Source organism: Paroedura picta, chromosome 5, assembly GCF_049243985.1.
Source record: "Paroedura picta isolate Pp20150507F chromosome 5, Ppicta_v3.0, whole genome shotgun sequence".
NCBI lineage: Eukaryota > Metazoa > Chordata > Lepidosauria > Squamata > Gekkonidae > Paroedura > Paroedura picta.
The window spans coordinates 35,307,009-35,328,537 of record NC_135373.1 but is presented as its reverse complement, the minus strand read 5'-3'; the positions used below and the strand labels follow the sequence as shown (position 1 = coordinate 35,328,537).

Here is a 21,529-nt window from a genome sequence, read left to right as displayed (position 1 = left end):
ATGAAAATTGGGGTATAAAAACCATCTCTTCATCATCATCTGTCTTTATTTAGGAGATGTTTACACCGCCTCTCCAGTATTACATTCTTAAATGTACATCATTGAGCAAAAAAGAAAAGAAAAAGAAAGCAAAAAGCAAAAAAAAAAAAAAAAGCACCAAAGCATTTTTTTTCAGTAGAAAAAAAAAGAAAAGAAAATGATCAACTGGGGAATTGTAAAGAATTACCATCTGAAAATCCCATCCCACCACTTAATCTCGCCTTCTGGGATTCTCTAAACTCCTCGAGTTTGAAGGGAAAGATTTCTTCTCCCCCCCCCCCTTTAACTGAAGCACAGTTGCACTCAATTGTTCATCCCTTTGTACCATATTTAATCCTCTGCAGGCCATTTGTAAAGAGCCTCTTGTGGCGCAGAGAGGTAATGCAGCAGACATGCAGTCTGAAAGCTCTGCCCATAAGGCTGGGAGTTCAATCCCAGGAGCCGGCTCAAGGTTGACTCAGCCTTCCATCCTTCCGAGGTCGGTAAAATGAGTACCTAGCTTGCTGGGGTGGTAAACAGTAATGACTGGGGAAGGCACTGGCAAACCACCCTGTATTGTGTCTGCCATGAAAACGCTAGAGGGCGTGACATGACCCAGTGCTTGCACAGGGGATACCTTTACCTTTAGGCCATTTGTAAAGCCTTTTTGGGTTAATTTACAAAGATGTATTCCTCTGCATACCTGGCAAGTTCCAAAAGTAGTGGCTCCCAGGGGTTTGGAATCTGCATGGGGCTTTTTTCAGCACTGTTCCCTCATTTGGCAGCTTTCCAGTGTTCCAAGAAAGTAGACAAGAGGCTCATCTGATGGGACTTGTGGTTGGCAGGTGGATCTCATTGTGAAACAGCTGCTACCAGAAGAAGTATGCCTTAGGTGCAGGTCCCATGTCAAGGATGGAAATGAATGTGGCTCTGTTGATTGATGGTAATTGTGAATGTGACTCCCTGTAAGCTAAGGAGACAGTACCACTGAGGTAGAAACACTGGGTCCAAGTAGGACTAGGGCCCTATATTCTACTCTTGTAGGTTTATTTATCATTCTTAAAAGGTGTAGCCTGTGTTCCTCGGACAGTATTCACTCCCCGTATATGAGAACACTAGTTTCATGTGAATAGAGATGTTGGTCTGCAGGAGAAGATTCGAGTCTTTAGAGGCCAACAAGATTTTCAGGGTATGAGCCTTTGAGAGTCAGACACCTTTGTCTGATGAAAGGCTTTTATGCTGAAAATCTTATTGGTCTTTAAGGGGCTACTGGACTCAAATTGGACTTCACAATAGTTAGTTACATTTGTTTATACAAGAAATCATCAGAACCTTAGCATATAACCAATTAAATGGACCGTTATGGACAAATTCCTACTTCTTGGACTATGGCAGTGGTGGTCCCAATTTAACAAAAAAAGGAGGTCCCACTAACAACTAATTATAGACCTATAAAGTCTTCTATCAATAGCTGGCAAATTATATGAGGGTCACTTAGCCCAGAAGCTACAGTATCAGGACCTGAGCAGGCAGGATTCACAAAAGGCAAATCTGCACTAGATCACTGTATTGCTCTTTATCACCTTGCAGGCAACAACGGAAAGTTATATACAGCGTTTCTGGACCTTAAAAGAGCCTTTGATTCAGTCCCCAGAGACGGTATATGGACTAAGTTGCACCAACTAGATACAGACCCGCACCTACTTTTTCTGATTCAGAAACACTAATTACATCTATCAGATAAGATATGAGGCCTCTGGTGAACTAACTCCCACTTTAAGTTCTAATAAACGCATGAAGCAAGGTCCCGGGTCACCTGGAAGCACCTATACTCGGGACTAGTGTTGTGGCCTTTGGGGAGGGCGGTATATAAATGCAATAAATAAATTTATCAGCTGTTGGATGTCACCATTTAACTGTAATTGTTTTATTGTTTATACTTACTCTGCTTATTGAAATTTTAACAATGCGGTTAGCCACCCCAAGACACGAGTGAGGGGTGGGATATAAATCGAATAATAAACAAAAAAAATATAATCCTCTGTGGCCTGAGGAAGTCAGGGAGGCTCCCACTCTTCTACAGAATGGGCCAAATATTCTCTACCATTCTGCCATGGCCCCTACACAGCACACGTGTTACCTCTGAGCCACAGACTGCAGGCCTTCTGCAGCCATAGGCCTTCTCTGTGACGAAGCCATGCTGGTGAATCAACAGCCAGTTCTCTTGAAGTTTTGCATGCGGGATTCTTGGAGGACTGTGCACAGTCAACTGACTTCAAAGCTGCAGGCTAGATTTTAGCTCCGTCTCTCAATTTCAGACTTTTGCGCAACAAGCCATTTCTCCTGAAGTAACGCATTTGACAGGGTTAGACCCTGAGCTACAAAGCAGATTCGGCTGTGCTTTGTTGTTGCTGTTGCTGTTGACTAGCTTAAAAATTTGATATGCGGTTCCCCCCCCCCTCAATTCCCAAATCTTGGGTGCATATGAAAAATGACAGGTCTCTTTCAATAATACTTTACTTCCTATGCTAAAAAGATCCCATCTTTTCTCATAAGGCTTCAGGCTGGAAAGTTTCATTAGCTACCAAGCCAGGGACCTATTTTTCTAACTAATGATATTTTCCTCAGTTTTCATTTTTCCCTCCCAGAAAAGAAACGACCTGCAGAAAAGATAGAGGCAAAGAACACCAAAGAGACCAGATGACACGGGCAACAGTTCTGTTCTGTTACACTTGCTAGCTACAGTGGAGAACGTCTCTCTCTCTCTCTCTCTCTCTCTCTCTCTCTCTCTCTCCATCCATCCATCCATCCATCCATCTAAAATATGTATGTAGACTGCCATAAGCCAGTTGAGTCTGGTGTAATGCTATAGCATCCATCTTCCAAAGCTGCCATTTCCTCCTGGTGAATTGACAAAAACCAAAAAGGGGTGGGGGAGAAACTGGAACTGGAACCATAAAAACCCAACTGATAACATTATATAACTTTTATTGTGCACAATTAAAAAAACACTATAGGAATTGAAAACAGAACTGTAGCCCCATAGGCTACTGCAAAGCAGTGTGCTATGCACTATATGAATCAATAGACTGACACCTTTCGGCCCTTTTAGGGTCTTCTTCAAAGGTCTGATTTTAACACACACCAGTTCATTACGCATATGAAATATGTACAGCAGCCAATAAATGCTCCAAAGTATTAGAGTCACTTTAAATGAATGAAGATGTCTCGTTTTCAGTCATTAACTCTCTTCCAAAGGCTGCCAACATTTCAATGGTGTGTTTTCTTATTTGTGCATGTATTGCCCTCTGTTGTCCGGACCAACATCAATTCCTGGAGGTCTCCAGACCCTACCTGGAGGTTGGTAACCCTTGGCACAAGGCAGAGTCAACCGCAGCAGACCCTACTTGGTCAGGCTTGGAACCCTGTCCTGGCAAGCAGCCACAATACACCCTACTGCCTTTGGCTACTGGGAAGGGGGGTTAGGAATTTCGTCTGGAGGGTTGAACCATATGATATCCCAGCAGCTACCTGTGAAATCATTGCAGTCACAGACTGCCACAATCTGCAATTTTCGATTGGCCTGCTTACATTTTAGCCAACCCCTCTCTTCAAAGCTGCAGGCTTCTTACTTCTTCCTTCCCTCCTCTTCCTCGGCTGATCTCTCTTTATCTGAGAAGCACGTGTTGCAGCTTAATCGCCTCCTTTGAGACAAGACCCAGTTCTCTCAGCCTGGTGCATCTTGGGCTCCGCCTGTACTTCAAGGAACGTCTGTGGGCTGCTATGAATGTTACCTTCCCATGGCTTTCAAGAAAGCAGGGCAGCCGCCATCAAGGTAAAGGGCCTTCAGATTCAGGCTGTAGGGAAAGGGGAACCAGACAAAATAGAGACGGGTGTAAAACTGGCTGCTTCAGGATTTGGAGGTCAAGCAGGGATTCTGTCACTCCATCTGCTTCTTATCAGCTTGCAACTGCTGGGCTGGGGAGGTGAGGATTTGGGCGGGGGCGGAGGTGGGAAAGAGTGCGAAATAATGGAAGACAGGCAAATGCCAGTCAAGAAGAGGAGCAAGGGGAGAGCTCTTCTGTTCTGATCGCAGGCAGGTAGGCACCAAGATCAACACAGCTTTATTTTATTCCTTTTGGGTGTATGTCAGATAGTTGATTTGTTAAGTCTTTGACCAGCATAAACAATATAATAAAATGAAATAAATACACATAGTCATAATATTTGCTGATGTCCTACGGGCCAAAATGCAGTACTAAACAAAATAGATATCTCAATTCATAACTGTTTGGCCAACCCGGTTTTTGATAAGACCATTTTGTGTCTTACAGCAGTGGTCCCCAAACTTTTATCACCGGGGACCACTCAACGCCGGGGACCACTCACCGCCTTTTACTGAGGCCCGGTAGAGGGGGGGGGGGGTAGTTTACTCCTCTACTCTCAACCACTGCCCTAGCCATCTCTGATCGCTACGGTAATGTTTAAACATCCCTTCAAAATAAGATACAGACACGCCACAACAATGAAGTGTGTTGTAAAGGGCTGCGGGGATGAAGTAAAGGGCCGGGGGGGGGGGAGAAGGCGTCCTTTGGGGCCCACCTCCAATTAGTCAAAGGACCACATGTGGTCTGCGGCCCACAGGTTGGGGATCGTTATCTTACAGAATATAAAGCAGAATTTTGGCAAATAAGAACCAATTCTTCTTCTTCTACTTCAAATAACCTTCATGGATCCCCATGGAGCACCCCTCCCCAGGGTTTTGCAACCACTTGCTCCCACAATGTTCAGACTTTTTTCTGCAGAAAACGAAAGATGAAAGCATTGTCACAGGGTCACATTTGTACTGATCATGTGTGGATATTTTTTTCCCCGCCATTCTGATTTCCAGACGATTGTTCTCCAGATACTGCTATGCCTATTCATTTTCTACGCCATCTATTACATGATTGGGAGTGTTTTCTGCGGGCTGTTCAGGTGAGGCTTTCTCCATCTCAGACTCCGGGTATCTGATTTGACCTCCGTGTTTCAGCATTTTAGCAAACTTCCTGTCTTTGTTAGACTTTGGTCCCCCCCCCCCCCCGCACATAGCACAGTTCTGGCATGACTGTTAATTACAACACAGGCCATTCATTTTCATTTCACTTGAGCTTTATATTGTTGACGCTTCAGTTTGCATGTCCCTAGCATCTCCCGGGCAGGCTACCAAAATGCGCAGGGCTCATTTTCCAGCTCTATAAATGTGTGTGTGTTTATATGATCACTTAAAACGGAGGATGATTCCTGATAGACTGCCATGTTTAGTCTGTAACAGCGGAACAAAATGCGCGTCCAGCAGCACATTTAAAGACTAATAAAGTTTATTTCAACATAAAACTACCATGAGCATATAAGTTGATACAACACTGCCTTGTGTGAAGTGAACTCAGATATATACTGAAGAAGAAGAGTTGTTTTTTGTATGCCTCTTTTCTCTACCTGAAGGAGTCTCAAAGCGGCTTACAGTTGCCTTCCCTTCCCTCTCCCCACAACAGACACCCTGTGAGGGAGGTGAGGCTGAGAGAGCCCTGATATTCCTGCTCGGTCAGAACAGTTTTATCAGTGCCATGGCGAGCCCAAGGTCACCCAGCTGGCTGCACATGGGGGAGTGCAGAATCGAACCCAGCTTGCCAGATTAGAAGTCTGCACTCCTAACCACTACACCAAACTGGCTCTCTGGAATTAGGCTTGTCAACCTCCAGGTGGCATCTGGAGCTCTACTATTACAATTGAACTCAATACTACCTTTGAGAAAGTGGCAGCTATGGAGGGTGAGCTCTATGATATCCTGCTGAGGTCCATTCCCAGACCCCACCCTCTCCAGGCTGCACCCCCAAACCTGCAGGTATTTCTCAACCCAGAGCTCACAACCCTAACTGGAACTGTTAATTTTTAAACTGCCGTCTGGACCCCTATTTTATTTAAAGCAAAGCAGTTAAGTCCTGCTTTCACTTCCACCCATTCTGGGTTTATACTATGCAGTTAAATATCATTTCCCCAAAACATGAAGCAGAATTATGCTGTGTAGGCACAAACATACTTTAAATGGAAAACGGTTCATCAGCCAGGAAATTCCCAAAGTGCCCGTCCCAATTTTAAAAACAACAACAGGCGAACTGAAACTACTACCGTTAAAATATACATCATTGACTAGTTTTAAAAGCAACTATTAAAATAAACTGGCAGGGCATAGTTATGAATTTCCTGCATTCTGCAGAGGGTTGTACTAGATGACCCTGGAGGTTCCTGAGAAATCATATTCTATGAATTGGAAGAATATGATATTCTATGATTCTAAAATAGGGGCCCCCTACCTCTGAATAATCCATTCTAACCTTAAACCTCCCCCCCTCTTTCTTTCCTTTCTAAGGCTTAACTCTTTTGATGCACATCTGCCTTTTGATTTTAAGACGGAACCGTCCTACTGGAACCCCAACTATCTGGGTGAGCTTTTGCTGAGGAAGAGGTCTCTCCAAGGCCCTAGAGATGAAGCTGCTCGTGCAAGAGTTAGAGGGCTGGAGGATGAGATGCAACTCCACAACTCTGTATGGACAAGAGGGGGCCTTAGGGAAAAGGATTCTATTCCTCCTGCAGCTGACTGTTTTTTGCTCCTTTCACCCCTAATTCTCACAGTCATAAACAATTGCTTCCTCCCCCAAGTTACCAGGTCATGATGGCTGCTAGTTCTGGGTAGGGAAATACCTGGAGACTTGGGGGGAGCAGAGCCCGAGAATGGGGGGGACTGGGGAGGATGGGGTTAGGGTGAACTTCAATGACATATGAGTCCTCCTTCCAAAGCAGTCATTTTCTCCAGGGGAACTTGGAGATTGGTTGTAATGCCAGATCTGCTGTCACCACCTGGAGCTTGAATCTGTCCAGTGGCTTAATTAAAGATCAAAAGTTTAAGAATCTCTGTTATCTCTTTTATTTTATTTGCACTTGGACTCTGCCAGAATGGTCTCTAGATTGTTTTCCGTTTTCAGTGCTTTCATCAGTGGCAAAACGAGTCTGACTTGAAAATATAATTAGGCTAACGCTCTTCTGGTGTGGAGAGTCAAGGCTGGAAGCTTATATTTTCAAGTCGGACTCGTTTTGCCACTGACGAAAACACTGAAAACGGAAAACTATCGAGACCGTTCTGGCAGAGTCCAAGTGCAAATAAAATAAAAGAGATAACAGAGACTCTTAAACTTTTGATCTGATCCAAGTACTTACCAGGACCGACCCTGCTTAGCTTCTAGGGTCCATTCCACGCACAAAGGATAATGCATTTTCAATGTGCTTTGTCAGTTGAAGTTTCCTGTGCGGAACAGGAAAATCTACTTCTAAAGTGCATTGAAAGTGCATTATCTATTGTGTGCAGAATTCGCCCTGGTCACAGGGGTCTGTTATGGGGAGAGGGAAGGAAGGTGACTGTAAGCTTCTTTGAGACTCCTTTAGGGAGGGAAAAGTGGGGTATCAAAACCAAATCTTATGTATGTTGGCCTTCAGGGGCAACCAGTTGACCACTGTGAGATACAGATGCTGGACTTGATGGACCAATGGTTGGATTTCAGCAGGGCTCTTCTTATGTTCTTCCTGCATTTCTAGTCAGGGAGCAGACTTTGTATAGAAATAGAACCTCCTCCAGCAGCTAGCAATACAGGGAAAGCACTGCGTTTTTAGTGTGTTTCTAGAAGAACAATTCTTCCCTTTTCCTCCTTCCCTAGTGAACATCATTTCCATGGAGATCACCTTTTCCAGCAGTGGCCTGTTCTTCGCTGTACTGCTGAAGCGCTGGGTGTGGGACTATGCCCTCACAGTCACCTCCATCCACTTGCTGTTGACCTGGGCAGGTGAGCTGAAAAGCCCTTTGAAGTTGGCAAAAGGAGCCTGTTTTTGCTTTGAGTGTTGGTTGTAAGGGGTCAGAGCTAGAAAGGATTTTAGATTTCTCATCCTGGTAGAATTTAGTTTCTTCTTCTTGTGCAACTCATTATTTTAGGGGCTCCTTTTTCTTTTCTTAGTTTGATGCTGTACCCCAGAGTCCCCTATCCCCATGGACCATTATTTCAGGGAGCTCAGTGGAAGGGGAGACAGGCAAGTTCCATGTCATTAATGGAAAATATAGACTGAATCCAACCCAATGAGTTTAAACTTTAAAAAAATGTTATTTATAGTCTGCCTTTATCACTGGGAGTCAAGGCGGATTGTACAGAGTGTGGGTCATATAATCGACAGGGACATTCTATGACCAATGCTATAAAAATTAGGGTGGCAGAACCAACCAGAATTCTAAAAAAAAAAGAACTGAAACAAATCATTAAGCACTATAACAACATATATCAGATATTATTCAGTCAGATCCCACGTACAGCAAACTATACATGGACTCCAATAAATTTGTTCCAGCAACTCTGTGAATCATTTTGTACAGTGCAGTGTCACCTACACAGAAAAGCTCTCTTGAATAGTTCAGTTTTGCATAGTTTGTGGAAAGCCAGGAGAGACCAGTAAAACCAAGGTGGTTGGTCTTAAAGATGCCACGGGAGTCAACGTTTAATTCTGGATATAAGCTTTCATGGGCATGCACTCTTCGTCTAACCACTTGCATTGATCTTTGTGGAAGAGAGAGAGAGATCAGTGTTATACGCATTATATGATTTATATGTACCTCTAATTTATTTTAAATCTCCCCCATCCCTCCTGACTACAAAAGGAAACACTTATTTCAGTGATATACCACAACACAGGCCTGAGCTAGTCCTGGATGTGCTGGTCCTACGAATTCTGAGCCAAAAGGTCACAAGGCTCAGGGTTTCGTATTTTTTGGCTTGTGTCAAAGGCGTGTTTTTTCTGGCCCCTTCCAGGCTTAAAAGCCTGCAACAGGGGGGGAAACAGAAGCTCAGCTTGGATTCCATACAACTGGCAGATATGTCCCTAAGATTTTCACTCCTGCTAGAACTGCCTCTGGCTCTTCCTTGGCTTAAATATCTGCAGGATTCCTTGCCCAGTTGGTAAACTGGATGACTACGCTTCAAAAGCTGTCAACCAAGCCAACAGTAAAAAATAAAGGATGGAACCCGCTTGTAAAAATGAGTATGGAAAGAAGCAGAATTTGGACCATGCTTTCATCTGTAACTTGTAGATGACATCTAGGTTGGATGTTACCACACTGGCTTCAGATCCCAACTCAGGGCTATAGCATGCACGCTTCCCTTGTATTTTCAAGGTAGCTTCAGGATTTTATTCTATATCTTGTTCACTGGGGATAAAAAGAGAGATGCATCGCAGAAGACTGAACAGGCCTCTGGAAAAAAATGCTTTCTTCTCCAGAATGTGGAAACAGAAGCCCAAAGTCTGAAATGTCTTTTGAACTGCCTCATGGTCAAGGAAATCATGTCAGGATAATAGGAAGGAGTTCTCATATGCATGAGCATATAAAAAGCACTCATTCCTAGCAAAGTATATCTTGTATAAAGTCCGATTTATATTTAGAATAATCTTTCTTTACAGGTTTTCCAAGAGAGTTACTGAGATGCACCCCCTCCAGTCCTTAATAACTAAAATCATCATCACAATCGAAAGACAAGGTTAATCCACTGATGAAATAACAAAAACAAAGAAGCAGCAGTGTTAAAAATCTCTCAGAGGCCAGGAGCAGTAAACACATCCCCAGCAAATGATGAAATATTTATAAAAGTAAATGTGGGGGAAACAACCAGGAGGAAAAAGCCCCAAGGCTTTCAGCAGCCAAAGCAACAAGCAAATGGCTAGAAGGGCGGAGTTTCCCTGCGGAGGTGTCACAACTAAAAAGTCCCTGTCTCCAATAGCCAGCCACCATTGTTTTAGACCAGGGGTAGTCAAACTGCGGCCCTCCAGATGTCCATGGACTACAATTCCCATAAGCCCCTGCCAGCGAATGCTGGCAGGGGCTCAAGGGAATTGTAGTCCATGGACATCTGGAGGGCCGCAGTTTGACTACCCCTGTTTTAGACAGCTGTGGGTCTAGGCGGTTCACAAAACTCTCCACCACCAAATTCACCCAATTTGACCTGTCTAGCTGCAGGCACGATCCTTCAAAACAAACCGAGGTATGCTTTTTCATTTCCTCATTTCACCAGTAATAGAATGTTCAAATAGGTATTTAACAAGACTGTGCAGTCAATGTAACTGTTCTATGCCTGCATTTTAGTAGACTGCAGAGGGAAGCAGCAACCCAAGAGATGTGCCATGTGGGGCTGAAATGCCCTTGGCCAGACCGAGGGGAACAAAATGCTTGCCCATGGCTAAACGGAGAGATGACAGCAGAATGGAGCAAGGCGAATTCTCATACCCTTGGCAAGGAGTGTGAGGATTTTCCTTGTCCACCCAACGGTCTGTTGGGAGCTAGCATTTCCAACAACATTCGTTTCCATGGACTCGAGCCCACTTCAGACGTCCATGAAATCCCTAATAAATGTTGAAGTTGTAGCAAGCTTCTTTTCCCGATCCGACTAAACAGAGCTAATTTGTTTACAGCCGTGTCACTGCAGAAAGGAAAAGCCAAAACCACCGATTGTGTAATTCCTTTATTAGGACCAGAGCTACCCTTCAGAAACTCCCAGGGCCACTTAGGGGCGTAGTTGTTAAGGGTGGCAGTCTCCGATCTGGAGAGCTGGGTTTGATTCCCTGCTCCTCCATATGAAGCCAGCTGGGTGACCTTGGGCTAGTCTCAGTCCTGTTAGAGCTGTTCTCACAGAGCTGTTCTATCAAAGAGTCCCACCTACCTCTCAAGGTGACTGTTGTGGGGAGAGGGATGGAAGGTGATTATAAGCTGCTTTGGGACTCCTTCAGGTAACGAAAAGCAGGGTAGAAAAAAACAACTTCTTCTCCTTCTTCATTGACCCTTGATCATCTGAACATGATAGGCGATAGAGAAATCTTGACATATGAAGGTGGCCTTATCCTGAATCACAGCCTTGGTCTATCAAGGTCAATATTGCCTACTCTGTCTGGCAGCAGCTCTCCGGTGTCTTAAGCTGAGGTTTCTCCATCAGAGTTTCCCCACCTGTGGATTAGAACCCAACGGTTGGTTGCAGGCCAGCAAGAAAGGGCTGTCTCTGTCCTTTCTGTTGATCTCTTTGGTATTTTGCAAACCAAGTTCGGACCTTAGAAACAACATTTTCCATGCCATGTATTAGAATAATAATAATAAGAAGAAGAATAAGAAGAATAAGAAGAGTTGGTTCTTATATGCCGCTTTCCCCTACCCGAAGGAGGCTCAAAGCGGCTTACAGTCGCCTTCCCATTCCTCTCCCACAACAGTCACCTTGAGAGGTAGGTGGGACTCTTTGATAGAACAACTCTGTGAGAACAGCTCTAAGAGCACGGTGACTAGCCCAAGGTCACCCAGCTGACTTCATGTGCAGGAGCGGGGAATCAAACCCAGCTCTCCAGATCAGAGACTGCCACCCTTAACAACAAATAGTTGGTATTTTTTCCTTCCCTGCATATACTTTTAATGAAATAAAGCATATTAGGGTTGTGTGCTTCAGCCACCAAAGTGGCCGTTCGAGTCTGAAGCAGCCAGAGCTGTGGGGAGTAGTGGTTGTGTGGGTGGCGCCGTGAAACCTGGTGCCTGCATGCAGGCGCAGAGCTCTGTGCCTGTGTGTGCGCACTGACTGGTGTGCTGGTGCCGTCCCTCCCTCCCGTGCCATGGTGCTGGCCACTTTGGGCCCGAATGGCCACTTCCGTGGCTGAAGCGCACGACCCTAAAGCGTATCTTGATGATTGCTAAATGGAGAATGAGATGGGGGTGACCAGAGGCTGGACCGTAACCACCATATGCAAAAGCTATGCCTGCCATTTGCTTGGAGTTCATGGTGTGTGCACGCAGTGTGCGTTGGTTTCTCAAAAACGTCTGGTTAGCTACTTTGGGAAATGGACTGCTGAACTCGTTGGGCACCAAAGTCATAATTTGCTCAAGGGGCCAAAAATCTTTGCGCCAGACCTGGATGGGTCATCACACCAAGCAAGTTTGGACTTGTGAGTCACCATACCAAAAATGTTGGGAACTGCGGGTCTGCATAACCTGCTGGAGATGCGAGGGGTTGAACTGGAGACTGAGTGCTGAGCAGATACTCTCCCACTGAGCCACACCTCTCCTTTTACTTTGTAGAGCCAGCTTGGTGCAGCAGTTAAGAGCTGTCGCCTCTAATCTGGCCAGTCAGGTTGGATTCCCCGCTCTTCCCCATGTAGCCAGCTGGGTGACCTTGGACAAGTTGGCAGCAGAGGATAGGACTTGCAGTAATGGGTTTAAATTATGTGTAGAATGGTATCAGCTACAGAGCCGGGATTCCCCCCCCCCCCCCCCGCACAGAGTAGCTCAGCAGTGGAATTGGCTGCGCAAGGAGATGATGAGCTTCCCCTCATTGGTGGTCTTTAAGCAGCACCTGGACAACACTTACAGTCATAGAATCACAGAGTTGGAAGGGACTGCCTGGGTCATCTATTCCAACCCCTTGTACTATGCAGGACACTCACAGCCCTATCGCTCATCCACTGTCACCTGCCACCCCCTTGAGTCTTCACAGAATCTGCCTCCCCATCAGATGGCTATCCAGCCTCTGTTTAAACATTTCCAAAGATGAGAACCCACCACCTCCCGAGGAAGTCTGTTCCACTGAGAAACTGCTCTGTCAGGAACTTATTCCGGAATTTCATTTGAATTTCATCCTAGTGGTTCAGGTCTATCCCTCCGGGATAAGAGAGAACAACTCTGCTCCATCCTCTATAACAGTGGTCCCCAACCACCGGGCTGTGGCCCGGTGCCGGGCACGAAGGCCCCGGCACCTGTCCGCGGCTCCCTCTCTCTGCCCCCCCCCCCCACAATGAGAAACTTCCCAGGCCGCAAGCAAATTGGCCGCCAAAGCGGTCCATCCATGCACAGGCCACAAACGTGCATGCACAGCACGCATGCACAGTGTGCGCCATGCACAGGCCACAAACGCGCATGCACAGCATGCATGCATGTGCCTCACATGCACACATGCGCGCAAGTGCCACACATGCGCATTTGCAGCCGTGCATAGTGAACCTGCCATGCATGCATGGACCGACTGCGCATGTGCATTTGCACATGCACGGCCGCACACACGCGGTCGCTGGATCACCCTCCCACAGCCACCGGTCCGCAGCCTAAAAAAGGTTGCGGACCACTGCTCTATAAGGCAGCCTTTTAAATACTTGGAGATGGTTATCAGATCCCCTCTCAGTCGCCTCCTCTCCAGGCTAAACAGACCAAGCTCCCCCAACCTTTCCTCATATGTCTTGGTCTCCAAACCCCTCACCAGCTTATCATGGACACTTGACTGATCCTGCCGTTGAATAAGGGGTTGGACTAGATGGCCAGCATGGCCTCTTCCCACTCTATGATTTTGTAGTTCTAAACAAATCAATTTGGCTGAATGGGGATGTGGGCATGTTTCTGGCAGTGGGGATGGTGCTAATTTCACGACACAGATTCCCCCGGGATTTCCTATTAGGGCCATTGGGCCCTCTTCCTCCGGGTGGGTATGATTTACGTCTGTTGGCTCCCGGTGTGATAAACGACAGCTGCTCCTGCTGCACAAGCAAAGCTGTTTCTCTTCCCCGAGTCACATTTTAAAGAGAGAACTTCTATGCTTTGGGATGGAGATGGATGGATGAAAGGAGCAAGACAGGCAAATTCACAGCTGATTGATGAGCCCTGCATATGGGAAGCAGCAGCACGAATAGACAGATGGACTTTGCAAACAGAGAGGAGAGCCGAGGTTATTTGTGCCATGCTGGAACAGAGCGGTATTTCTGGATCTCACAAAGGTTGTTCAAAAAACAGTCCTGCACCCTTATCTTAAAAACTGGAAGGCAAGAGGAGAAACCAGGATCTCAGACAAACAGGAGGCATGCAAACCCCGGCACGTGTGCCCAACGGCAGCCTGATTTGCTCAGCTCTGCGGCTCCCTTGCTCACAGGAACATAGTTGAGCCAGACCGGACTGCAGCTCCAGGACTTCTTTTTGGGGTTGTGAGCCGGAATGCCATCCATTTGGAGCGTCTTCTGACTCCACATCGGTGGTTTGTTGCTGGGGCATGAATGTTCAGCACTGCTGCTCTATATGTTCCAATTTCGAGATGGGTGTGGGAGGTTGCTGCTTGTACACCAGGGAGCCATTGTCTGTGAAGCTGCAAATGTGCTGAGAAAAGCCCTATTCTTTGTCCCCTCCCCAGTTTTCTCCCTGGTCTACCAATGTTGTCACAGATATGTGTTCGAGAACCAGCACTGGTGTATTGTTGACCGTATTGAACTAGGATATTGGAGACCCAGGTTTGATTTTGCTTTTTGCCATGGAAGAAAGCTGGGCAACATACAGCTAGCCTAACCTCCTCATGGGGTGGTGGTTGTGAGGATAAAAGGGGAGAATTTTGTAAGCGACTTTGCGTCTCCACTGGATAGAAATGAAATAATACAATCTGTATATAGCCATAGGCCTTTACAAAATGTAATGGGAAGGCGACTGTAAGCCGCTTTGAGCCTCCTTCGGGTAGGGAAAAGCGGCATATAAGAACCAACTCTTCTTCTTCTTCTTCTAAGTCTTTGTAAATGGTAAAACAGTAAAACTGTAAAAGCGCAACCCTTAAAACCATAGAACTGTTGAAACAGCATGCAAAAATACAGAGATGTAGGAGTGTTAAGAGCCTACCTTAACGGTGACAGCATCCGCCCTTATTTTCCTTTCAGCCAAAGCAAATAGTGACATTTTATATGTAACGCTGTCAACACAGTCAGATTGAAGACAGATTAACTTTTTGGCAACAGAATGAAGGTTAAAGAGCCAGTTTGGTGTAGTGGTTAGGAGTGCGGACTTCTAATCTGGCATGCCAGGTTCGATTCTGCACTCCCCCACATGCAACCAGCTGGGTGACCTTGGGCTTGCCACAGCACTGATAAAACTGCTCTGACCGGGCAGTAATATAAGGGCTCTCTCAGCCTCACCCACCTCACAGGGGGTCTGTTGTGGGGAGAGGAAAGGGAAGGCAACTGTAAGCCACTTTGAGCCTCCTTTGGATAGGGAAATGCGGCATATAAGAACTAACTCTTCTTCTTCTAATGCCATGTAGGATTTCATCAAGGAATTCGACCCTAGGTTGAGCGTAAAGTGAACAGTCAAATATGTAATGGGGTAGCCTCGTGAGAAGGCAAAAAGCCACGATAGGGCAGAGGGAAAATGCGGGAGGAGTCTCCCATGAGGAGGACTGCAAATGCGAGGTTTACCATCCTGCATTTGCAAGCAGGAAGCCACTTGTGTCTTACCCTTCCATGCGGAAACGGTCTATGGCTAGGAGTCTTAATTACATAAGAGGCTCTAGGATGATCATATTTAAACTGCTTGGACCATGATGCCGACTTAGTTTGCAACATTTGCGATCTATCTATCTGGGCATCACTTTTGAAGATTCAGCCTCTTAAGTTGGGAGTTATTTACTAAGGGATGTAAGAGGTCATTGGGGATGGAGTACCATGCAAGAAGGCTATTAATAACGCTACGCTGTGCTAGATCTTTAGATAACATTATATTACTAGATTGGTGATTAAATTTGTTTGAGTTGGCTAACCTATGATTTTTCCACAATTTTAGAATTGCAAAGTGTACTTGGGCACCAAGAGAAGGTAGACCAGCTTCTGAGCTCATCAGAGTAACAGGAGTTCCCCTCGGATTTGCCACAAAAATATATTTTGAACATGTCTAGCCTAGATATGATGTTTTGCCTCCATCCCCAGACCTCTACTCCATAGAATCAATGAGGGATGACCTTGCACTTGAATAATTTAAGGACTGGATCAGTGAGGAAGCCTCCTTTTGTATAATAAACTTTCAGAATAGCACCCATTAAGCTTGTTGCAGGGGCTGTTTACTGTACAAGAATCCAGTTCAATTTTCCCTTCCTTGATACCTGCCTGCTTGGAGGAGAGTTGTTTTGGCTCACTTTATGTGCTGGAGGCTGCTTAAAGGCATAGCTACAACAGAGGCAGCAAAGATTGGAGCCTGTATGTCTCAACCGCTCCCCCCTCCCCCAGCTGCGGTTATTGGGTTGGTTGTATCGTGTCGGATCACTGTGCTGGCATGCCATTGTGATACAGCTGCTAAGTTTGTTGGCCTTTTTCCTCTTCTCCACAGTGATGGAAGAATTTCCTCTGGTTTGGCATTGGTGGCTGGCACTTGGTAAGGCTGTGTTTTTGGGTAATTCTTAAACTCACCCAGGATTTAAAGGAGCGGCACAACAATTGCATTTCAGAAGTCATCTTTCCTCATGCCCCGCTTTTCTCCTCAGCAGGGACTCAGAGACGCTTAATATCATATACCTCTACTTTATTCTCCCAAGAACTGCATGAAGCAAGTTACAGTGACCGGCCTAGGGTCATCTAGGAAGCCCCCATGGTAGAGCCGGGATTCGAACACAGATCTCCCAGACTCCATTCTCAAACTCTGCTATAGGGAATCACTGACACTAATTTTTAATTATTAGAATACGTACCGCAGATTTCCAGAAACCTTACCAAGGGGCTTTGAAAAATAAAATCTTTGTAACAGACTCCAAATACTTCGTAAAGTATCATATTGACCAGTGGTCCCCAACCCTCGGTCTGGAGACGGGCCGGACCATGGATCAGTTGGTACTGGGCCGCGGCTCCTCCTCCCCGGCTGCTGCCTCAGGGGCTGTGCTGCCGGCTCACCTTTGGTGCTCTCTGGCGGCCGCCATGGCTGGGGCTCCCCCTTGGCGTGGCACTGTGCAGCTGCTGCTGGCAGCACCCCCCAGTGGGCGGTAGGAAGTCAGGGGCGCCGGCAGGAAATCAAGTGGAGCAGGGGCTCAGGCAGCGGCAACGTCCCTCGGCAAAAGACTACCCCCCCTCCGGCCTCAGTAAAATTGTCAAGCGTTGACCAGTCCCTGGTGATAAAAAGGTTGGGGACCACTGATATTGACTAATGACTTCCTGTCATTAAAAGTATTACGTCTCCAGAGAAAGTGCAGCAAAACAATTAATTTGAACTAAATTAGAATAAACCGGGAAACCCAGGCTTTGCTTGGGAGTTCACTGTATCATTGCTGATTAACATCTCACTACCCGGTGTAAGGTTTTAGTGGGCTGAGAGTCAGGCTAGCAATAGGGAGACTTAGGTTTAAACCCCAAACTCTAATAATAGTGACCCTCACTTGGCCTGGCCTACCTTCCAGGGTTGTTGAAAGGATGCAAATGGAGAATGGGTAAGCTATGCATGCCCTCTCTACGCTCCTTGGAAGGGCAGGTTGTAATTGTAATACATGCAGTAGCCATTTAGAACCAATTAAGAAGGTTAAGGTTGATTCTATACAATTTTATGAATACAAAGACCTTCACAATGGCATCCGTGTGTCTACACAGCCCCCCCCCCCAATGCTTCCTTTCCTCGACCAGCTGTAGCCACCATCCCTCACTTCCCCTGGGAAAAAGAGGATCTGCTCTCTTAAAAGAAAAAGAGGGCATTTAGAGACTCTAGCCTATGTATTATAATGCTATAGCTATATATTGCTTGCCAATTCTTTTTCTAAGGAAAGCTCCCAAATGTCCTTTCATAGGGCAGGAGAGTGAAGGCAAGGAGGACAGTGGCTTCAGAAATATGCCCACTGGAGTGCCCACATGGCATGCAACACACTTGGACTGCCATTGGCCTGAGATGGCATCAAGCCAGGGTTGGGAAAGAACACAGCAAGACAGGGGCCAATACAGAAAATAGACACTCAGAGATGATAGAATACCATTATGGGAAGGGGAAGTACCATTACACCACCCTGCGGGAGACATCAGACGAGAACAAAACGTTAGAGTAGAAGGGGCGCCAGAGAGATAACTGTAGTGGTTTTCAATGCTGGTTTTTCGTTGTCTCCTTCAGCCAGTGGCCTCTTCCTCATGATCTGCAACGGAGAAGTCATCACCTATTTTGCATACCCGGAGTCCAGCAGCCCTGACTGGGATAATTACTTTTAAAGCTCATGTTGACCGGCAGGCTCACAAAACAGATCGGACTGCTTCCCCCTTAGCTCGCCTGGATTTGCAAGAGGGAAGCCGTTGCATTTTTGAGGACGCGAAGAGAACTGGTTTAAGAATGCGAGCACAGACGTGCCAGATCAGACCGTTGGACCAATCGCAGCCCTCATCTTCTTTTCCACAGTGAAGACTGGTTGCCTTTGGGAAGCTCAAAAGCAGGTCAGGGCTAAGGCTAAAGCCCCCCCCCCCCCCCCAATTGCACTCTCACAACTGATGCACTATATCTGAACACGGAGTTTTCATTTAGCAATAGCAGATAACTGCCTTTAATAGACCCCCCCTCCCGATTTTTCTGTATCCCCACTTTTACAGCTTGCTAAGCTAGTGGCTGTGGCTACAAATATGCACACAGCCCTGACCCAGGCTAGCCTAGTCTTGTTCTTTCTTAGCAGCTAAGCAGGGTCAACCCTGATTAGCACTTGGATGGGAGACCAAGGAAGTCTAGGATTGCGATGCAGGGGCTTGCCCTACAGGATCCCTATAAGGGGGATGTGACCTGGCAGCATTTTCCACCATGCCCAAGTGGAAAGGGAAAGGCCTGCACGGGCATAAGATCTAGCAGCAAGGAGTCCCGTTAGTTCGTTATGCTTTCAGGAGGACCATCTGCCATGATAGAGTGATTATTTAAGCTTGAGGCTTGCATCTCCACCACTAGAAGACTAGCAAATGCAAAAGTCTGATCTGCCCCACTGCTCCACTTGAGAGGCCAGCCAACACATATGCACAACAGGCAAGGCTGTGTGTGTGTGTGTCTTTTTTTGGGGGGGGGTTAACTACCCCCCAAAAGATTAAAGAAATACTACAAAATTCTACTCATCGAATCAATGGGAACCTATTAACAGTGATATGAGACAGAAAACTCACAGAACATTCAAGAAAAAAAAATGAGAAAGAACGCAGTAAGAAGTTTCATGAAGGTTCTAGAATGTATTGTAATCCACCCCTCCCCTTTTAAAAATCCTGTGCATGGCCCTGACAACAGGCAAGAATCCTTCTTGGTGAGCAAGCCTGGCAAGTTTCTCTGTCGGCCTGAAATCTTTGCCTTGCTATTTCTAACCGATGCACGACTGCTCTGCCACCTCTCTCAGGTTAATCCACGCCCCCGACTGCCTTGCTAAATATCAGCCCGACAGTTTGCACATCGTTTGGATGCAAGTTAACAGAGCCTTCGCCGTAGGCCAAGCCTGAATGCACCAAACTATTGAAAAGATTGCATGGGAGGGAGGGGGGGAGAGAACCACTAGATGTGTTTACATGGCTGCACGACGGGCCTGGACAACCTTGAAGAAGGTGCTGATCTTATTGCAGAGCTCAGAGTTGAAATCTCATCGCTGATCACTCAAGCTGGAGAACTTTATTGTAAGTAAAAATCATTGGCATTTCAACGGTCATTACACAGTCTTCGGTTCTGCGTCGGGAGGTTTGCAATCAAAGAGTTTTTACCTACAGTTCAAGCCTCAACCGTCTTGCTAGAAATAGCCCAAATTTCCCTTTCCTATGTGTTGCAATACAGCGCCAGAAGAGGTCATTTTAGGATGGCTGGCTGCATTCTTGCCTACTGAGGTTCTTTCTGGGCTCCTGCTAACTCAAAGTTCAGCGGTGGGAGAGAAATCATTGACATGCTGGCCGGTCCAGTCCTTGGCAGGTTGAACCTTCCAGCCTTGTGTGCCCATCTCTTAATAGGTTAGTGCCATGTGTTCAAAGGTAACAAAGCCAAAAATAGGGGACCAATGTCCTCAAAGGATACATTAGCATAGTACTCATTCTTCGGTCTCTAAACTGTCAAGTTGTAAGCATGTTGTCTTGAGGGGTGCTGGGTTGAGGATGGGGGAATGGATCAGAAATGGCAATTATCTATTTGGAAGAAGGCATGTACTTGGAGATATCCAACAGAGCACTTTTCAGGCCCAGGACTGGGGATTTTTATACAGTGCCAGCTCCCATCTCTGACTTATCCTCCTCCCACTGGGCAAGTCAGGAGCTACCCTATGCCCTGAGGGTCCTTACCCAGAGAGAGAGGCAACAGGGAACCCAGGGGCAGTGGTCAGACCAGCATTGGAGGCCTCAACCAGGTCACCCCCCCCCCACAATGCTGCTAGAGAAGAAACGAGAGCCCAGCAGCGGCCTGTAAAGGGGAAGTCCAGAAACTGGGAAAGACCAGAGTAAGAAGAAGATGGAGGAGGGAGACTAGGCCCGATAACTTTAAAATCCATTAGGAAGAACAAAGCACAGCCAGCCAAGAGTGGGCAGTCACCCCCCTTTTATCACTTCCAGGAACCCAACTGCAGTCAAAGTCTGAGCCAGGGTATTGTGAGGCCAAGGGTGGTAACATGGGACGCTGCCAGGCCAGGGAGGAAAAACTGGGGGAGGACACAGGGCCAGAGAGTGAAAGAGCAAGGGTGTGCTCCTTGGAGGGGGAGAAGAGGACCAGGGTGCTCTCATTCTGAGGCCAGCAGGGAGGCTAGCCCAAAACCATCCAGGATGCCAGAGAGTAGGCAAGGCAGTACAGCAAAAGGAAAACCTCATGCACAGCAAATTCCCCTTGACTGCAGAAGGCCGCTCTGAGCTGAATGGGCAAAGAGCTTTTGTAAGCCGCAGCTGCAGACTTTAAAACTTAAAAAGCTGTCTTAAGAGCGGAATGCTGGAAGGCTGCATCTCAGACCTCCTGAGTTTTCCCTCCCCTTTAAAAAAGCATTTTGAGTACAGAAGCAGACTTCTGGGCATGGGTCAGCTGTGCTACTCTGGACAAGAGTTTGCCACAGCGGGAGGAGGGCGACCTGATCCAGAAACCTGGAGACGTGTGGGACACCAATCTTCATGCAAACTGCACCTGAATATCTGAAACGGTGCTCTGAATCTGAAGACACTACCATGTTTGTGTCCAGTTATCCCCATCCTGGTCCAAAGTGGAAGTCAAAACTTTCAGTCAAAGTAGAAGTCAAATCTTTGGCCACGAAGGCCAGGTGCGTGCCCTGCTGGCCCAGACACAGAACCTTTGCCTCCAGTTCCACAACTGTTCTTGCAATCTTGATTATACATTCACCGTCTACAATGGAGACAGTTTGTTCTTTGTGGTCCTCTGTGGGGAGTAGCAGGAACATGGGCAATTCAGGCCGTGTAGTCTTGTGAAGCAGGAAGAGCCAGGTGGGAGCGGGCGCTCACCTGAACCGACTACAGACCAGTCAGCTTCACAGGCGGAGGACTTGCTTCGCTGTCACATACGGTGCCATGGATGCCTTCAGCGCTGACTGGTAATCCGCCAAGGGGACCTCCTGGCAGGCTGGACTGGCAAGCTGGCCATTACGAATGAGGGTGCACAACTCGGTAATCATTTCACTCAGTTTCTCCTTGTCTGTAGGTTGGAAACAAAGCATGACTGAGTCAATGTTCA

At 46.7% G+C, this 21,529-nt stretch overlaps 2 protein-coding genes across 3 annotated transcripts in view; one reads left to right on the top strand and one right to left on the bottom strand.

Moving 5' to 3' along the window:
- Positions 1–3,729: 3,729 nt before the first annotated feature.
- LOC143837412 (putative transmembrane protein 244) lies at positions 3,730–19,666 on the top strand. Of its 2 annotated transcripts, none has more exons than XM_077337175.1 (6): positions 3,730–3,853; positions 4,910–4,995; positions 6,428–6,501; positions 7,767–7,892; positions 16,232–16,276; positions 17,984–19,666. In XM_077337175.1, exons 1-6 carry the CDS (start codon positions 3,806–3,808, stop codon positions 18,076–18,078), a joined length of 474 nt encoding a protein of 157 aa, XP_077193290.1. In that variant the 5' UTR covers positions 3,730–3,805; the 3' UTR covers positions 18,079–19,666. The 2 variants fall into 2 exon arrangements, with proteins under 2 accessions (XP_077193290.1, XP_077193291.1); XM_077337176.1 differs by lacking the exon at positions 3,730–3,853 and adding an exon at positions 4,041–4,118.
- Positions 19,478–21,529, bottom strand: part of MECR (mitochondrial trans-2-enoyl-CoA reductase) — a 33,833-nt gene continuing 31,781 nt past the window's right edge. Inside the window, exon 10 of the mRNA XM_077337174.1 lies at positions 19,478–21,490. Coding sequence (XP_077193289.1) covers positions 21,327–21,490 — 164 coding nt within the window. The 3' untranslated portion in view covers positions 19,478–21,326. The remainder of the gene's footprint in view (positions 21,491–21,529) is intronic.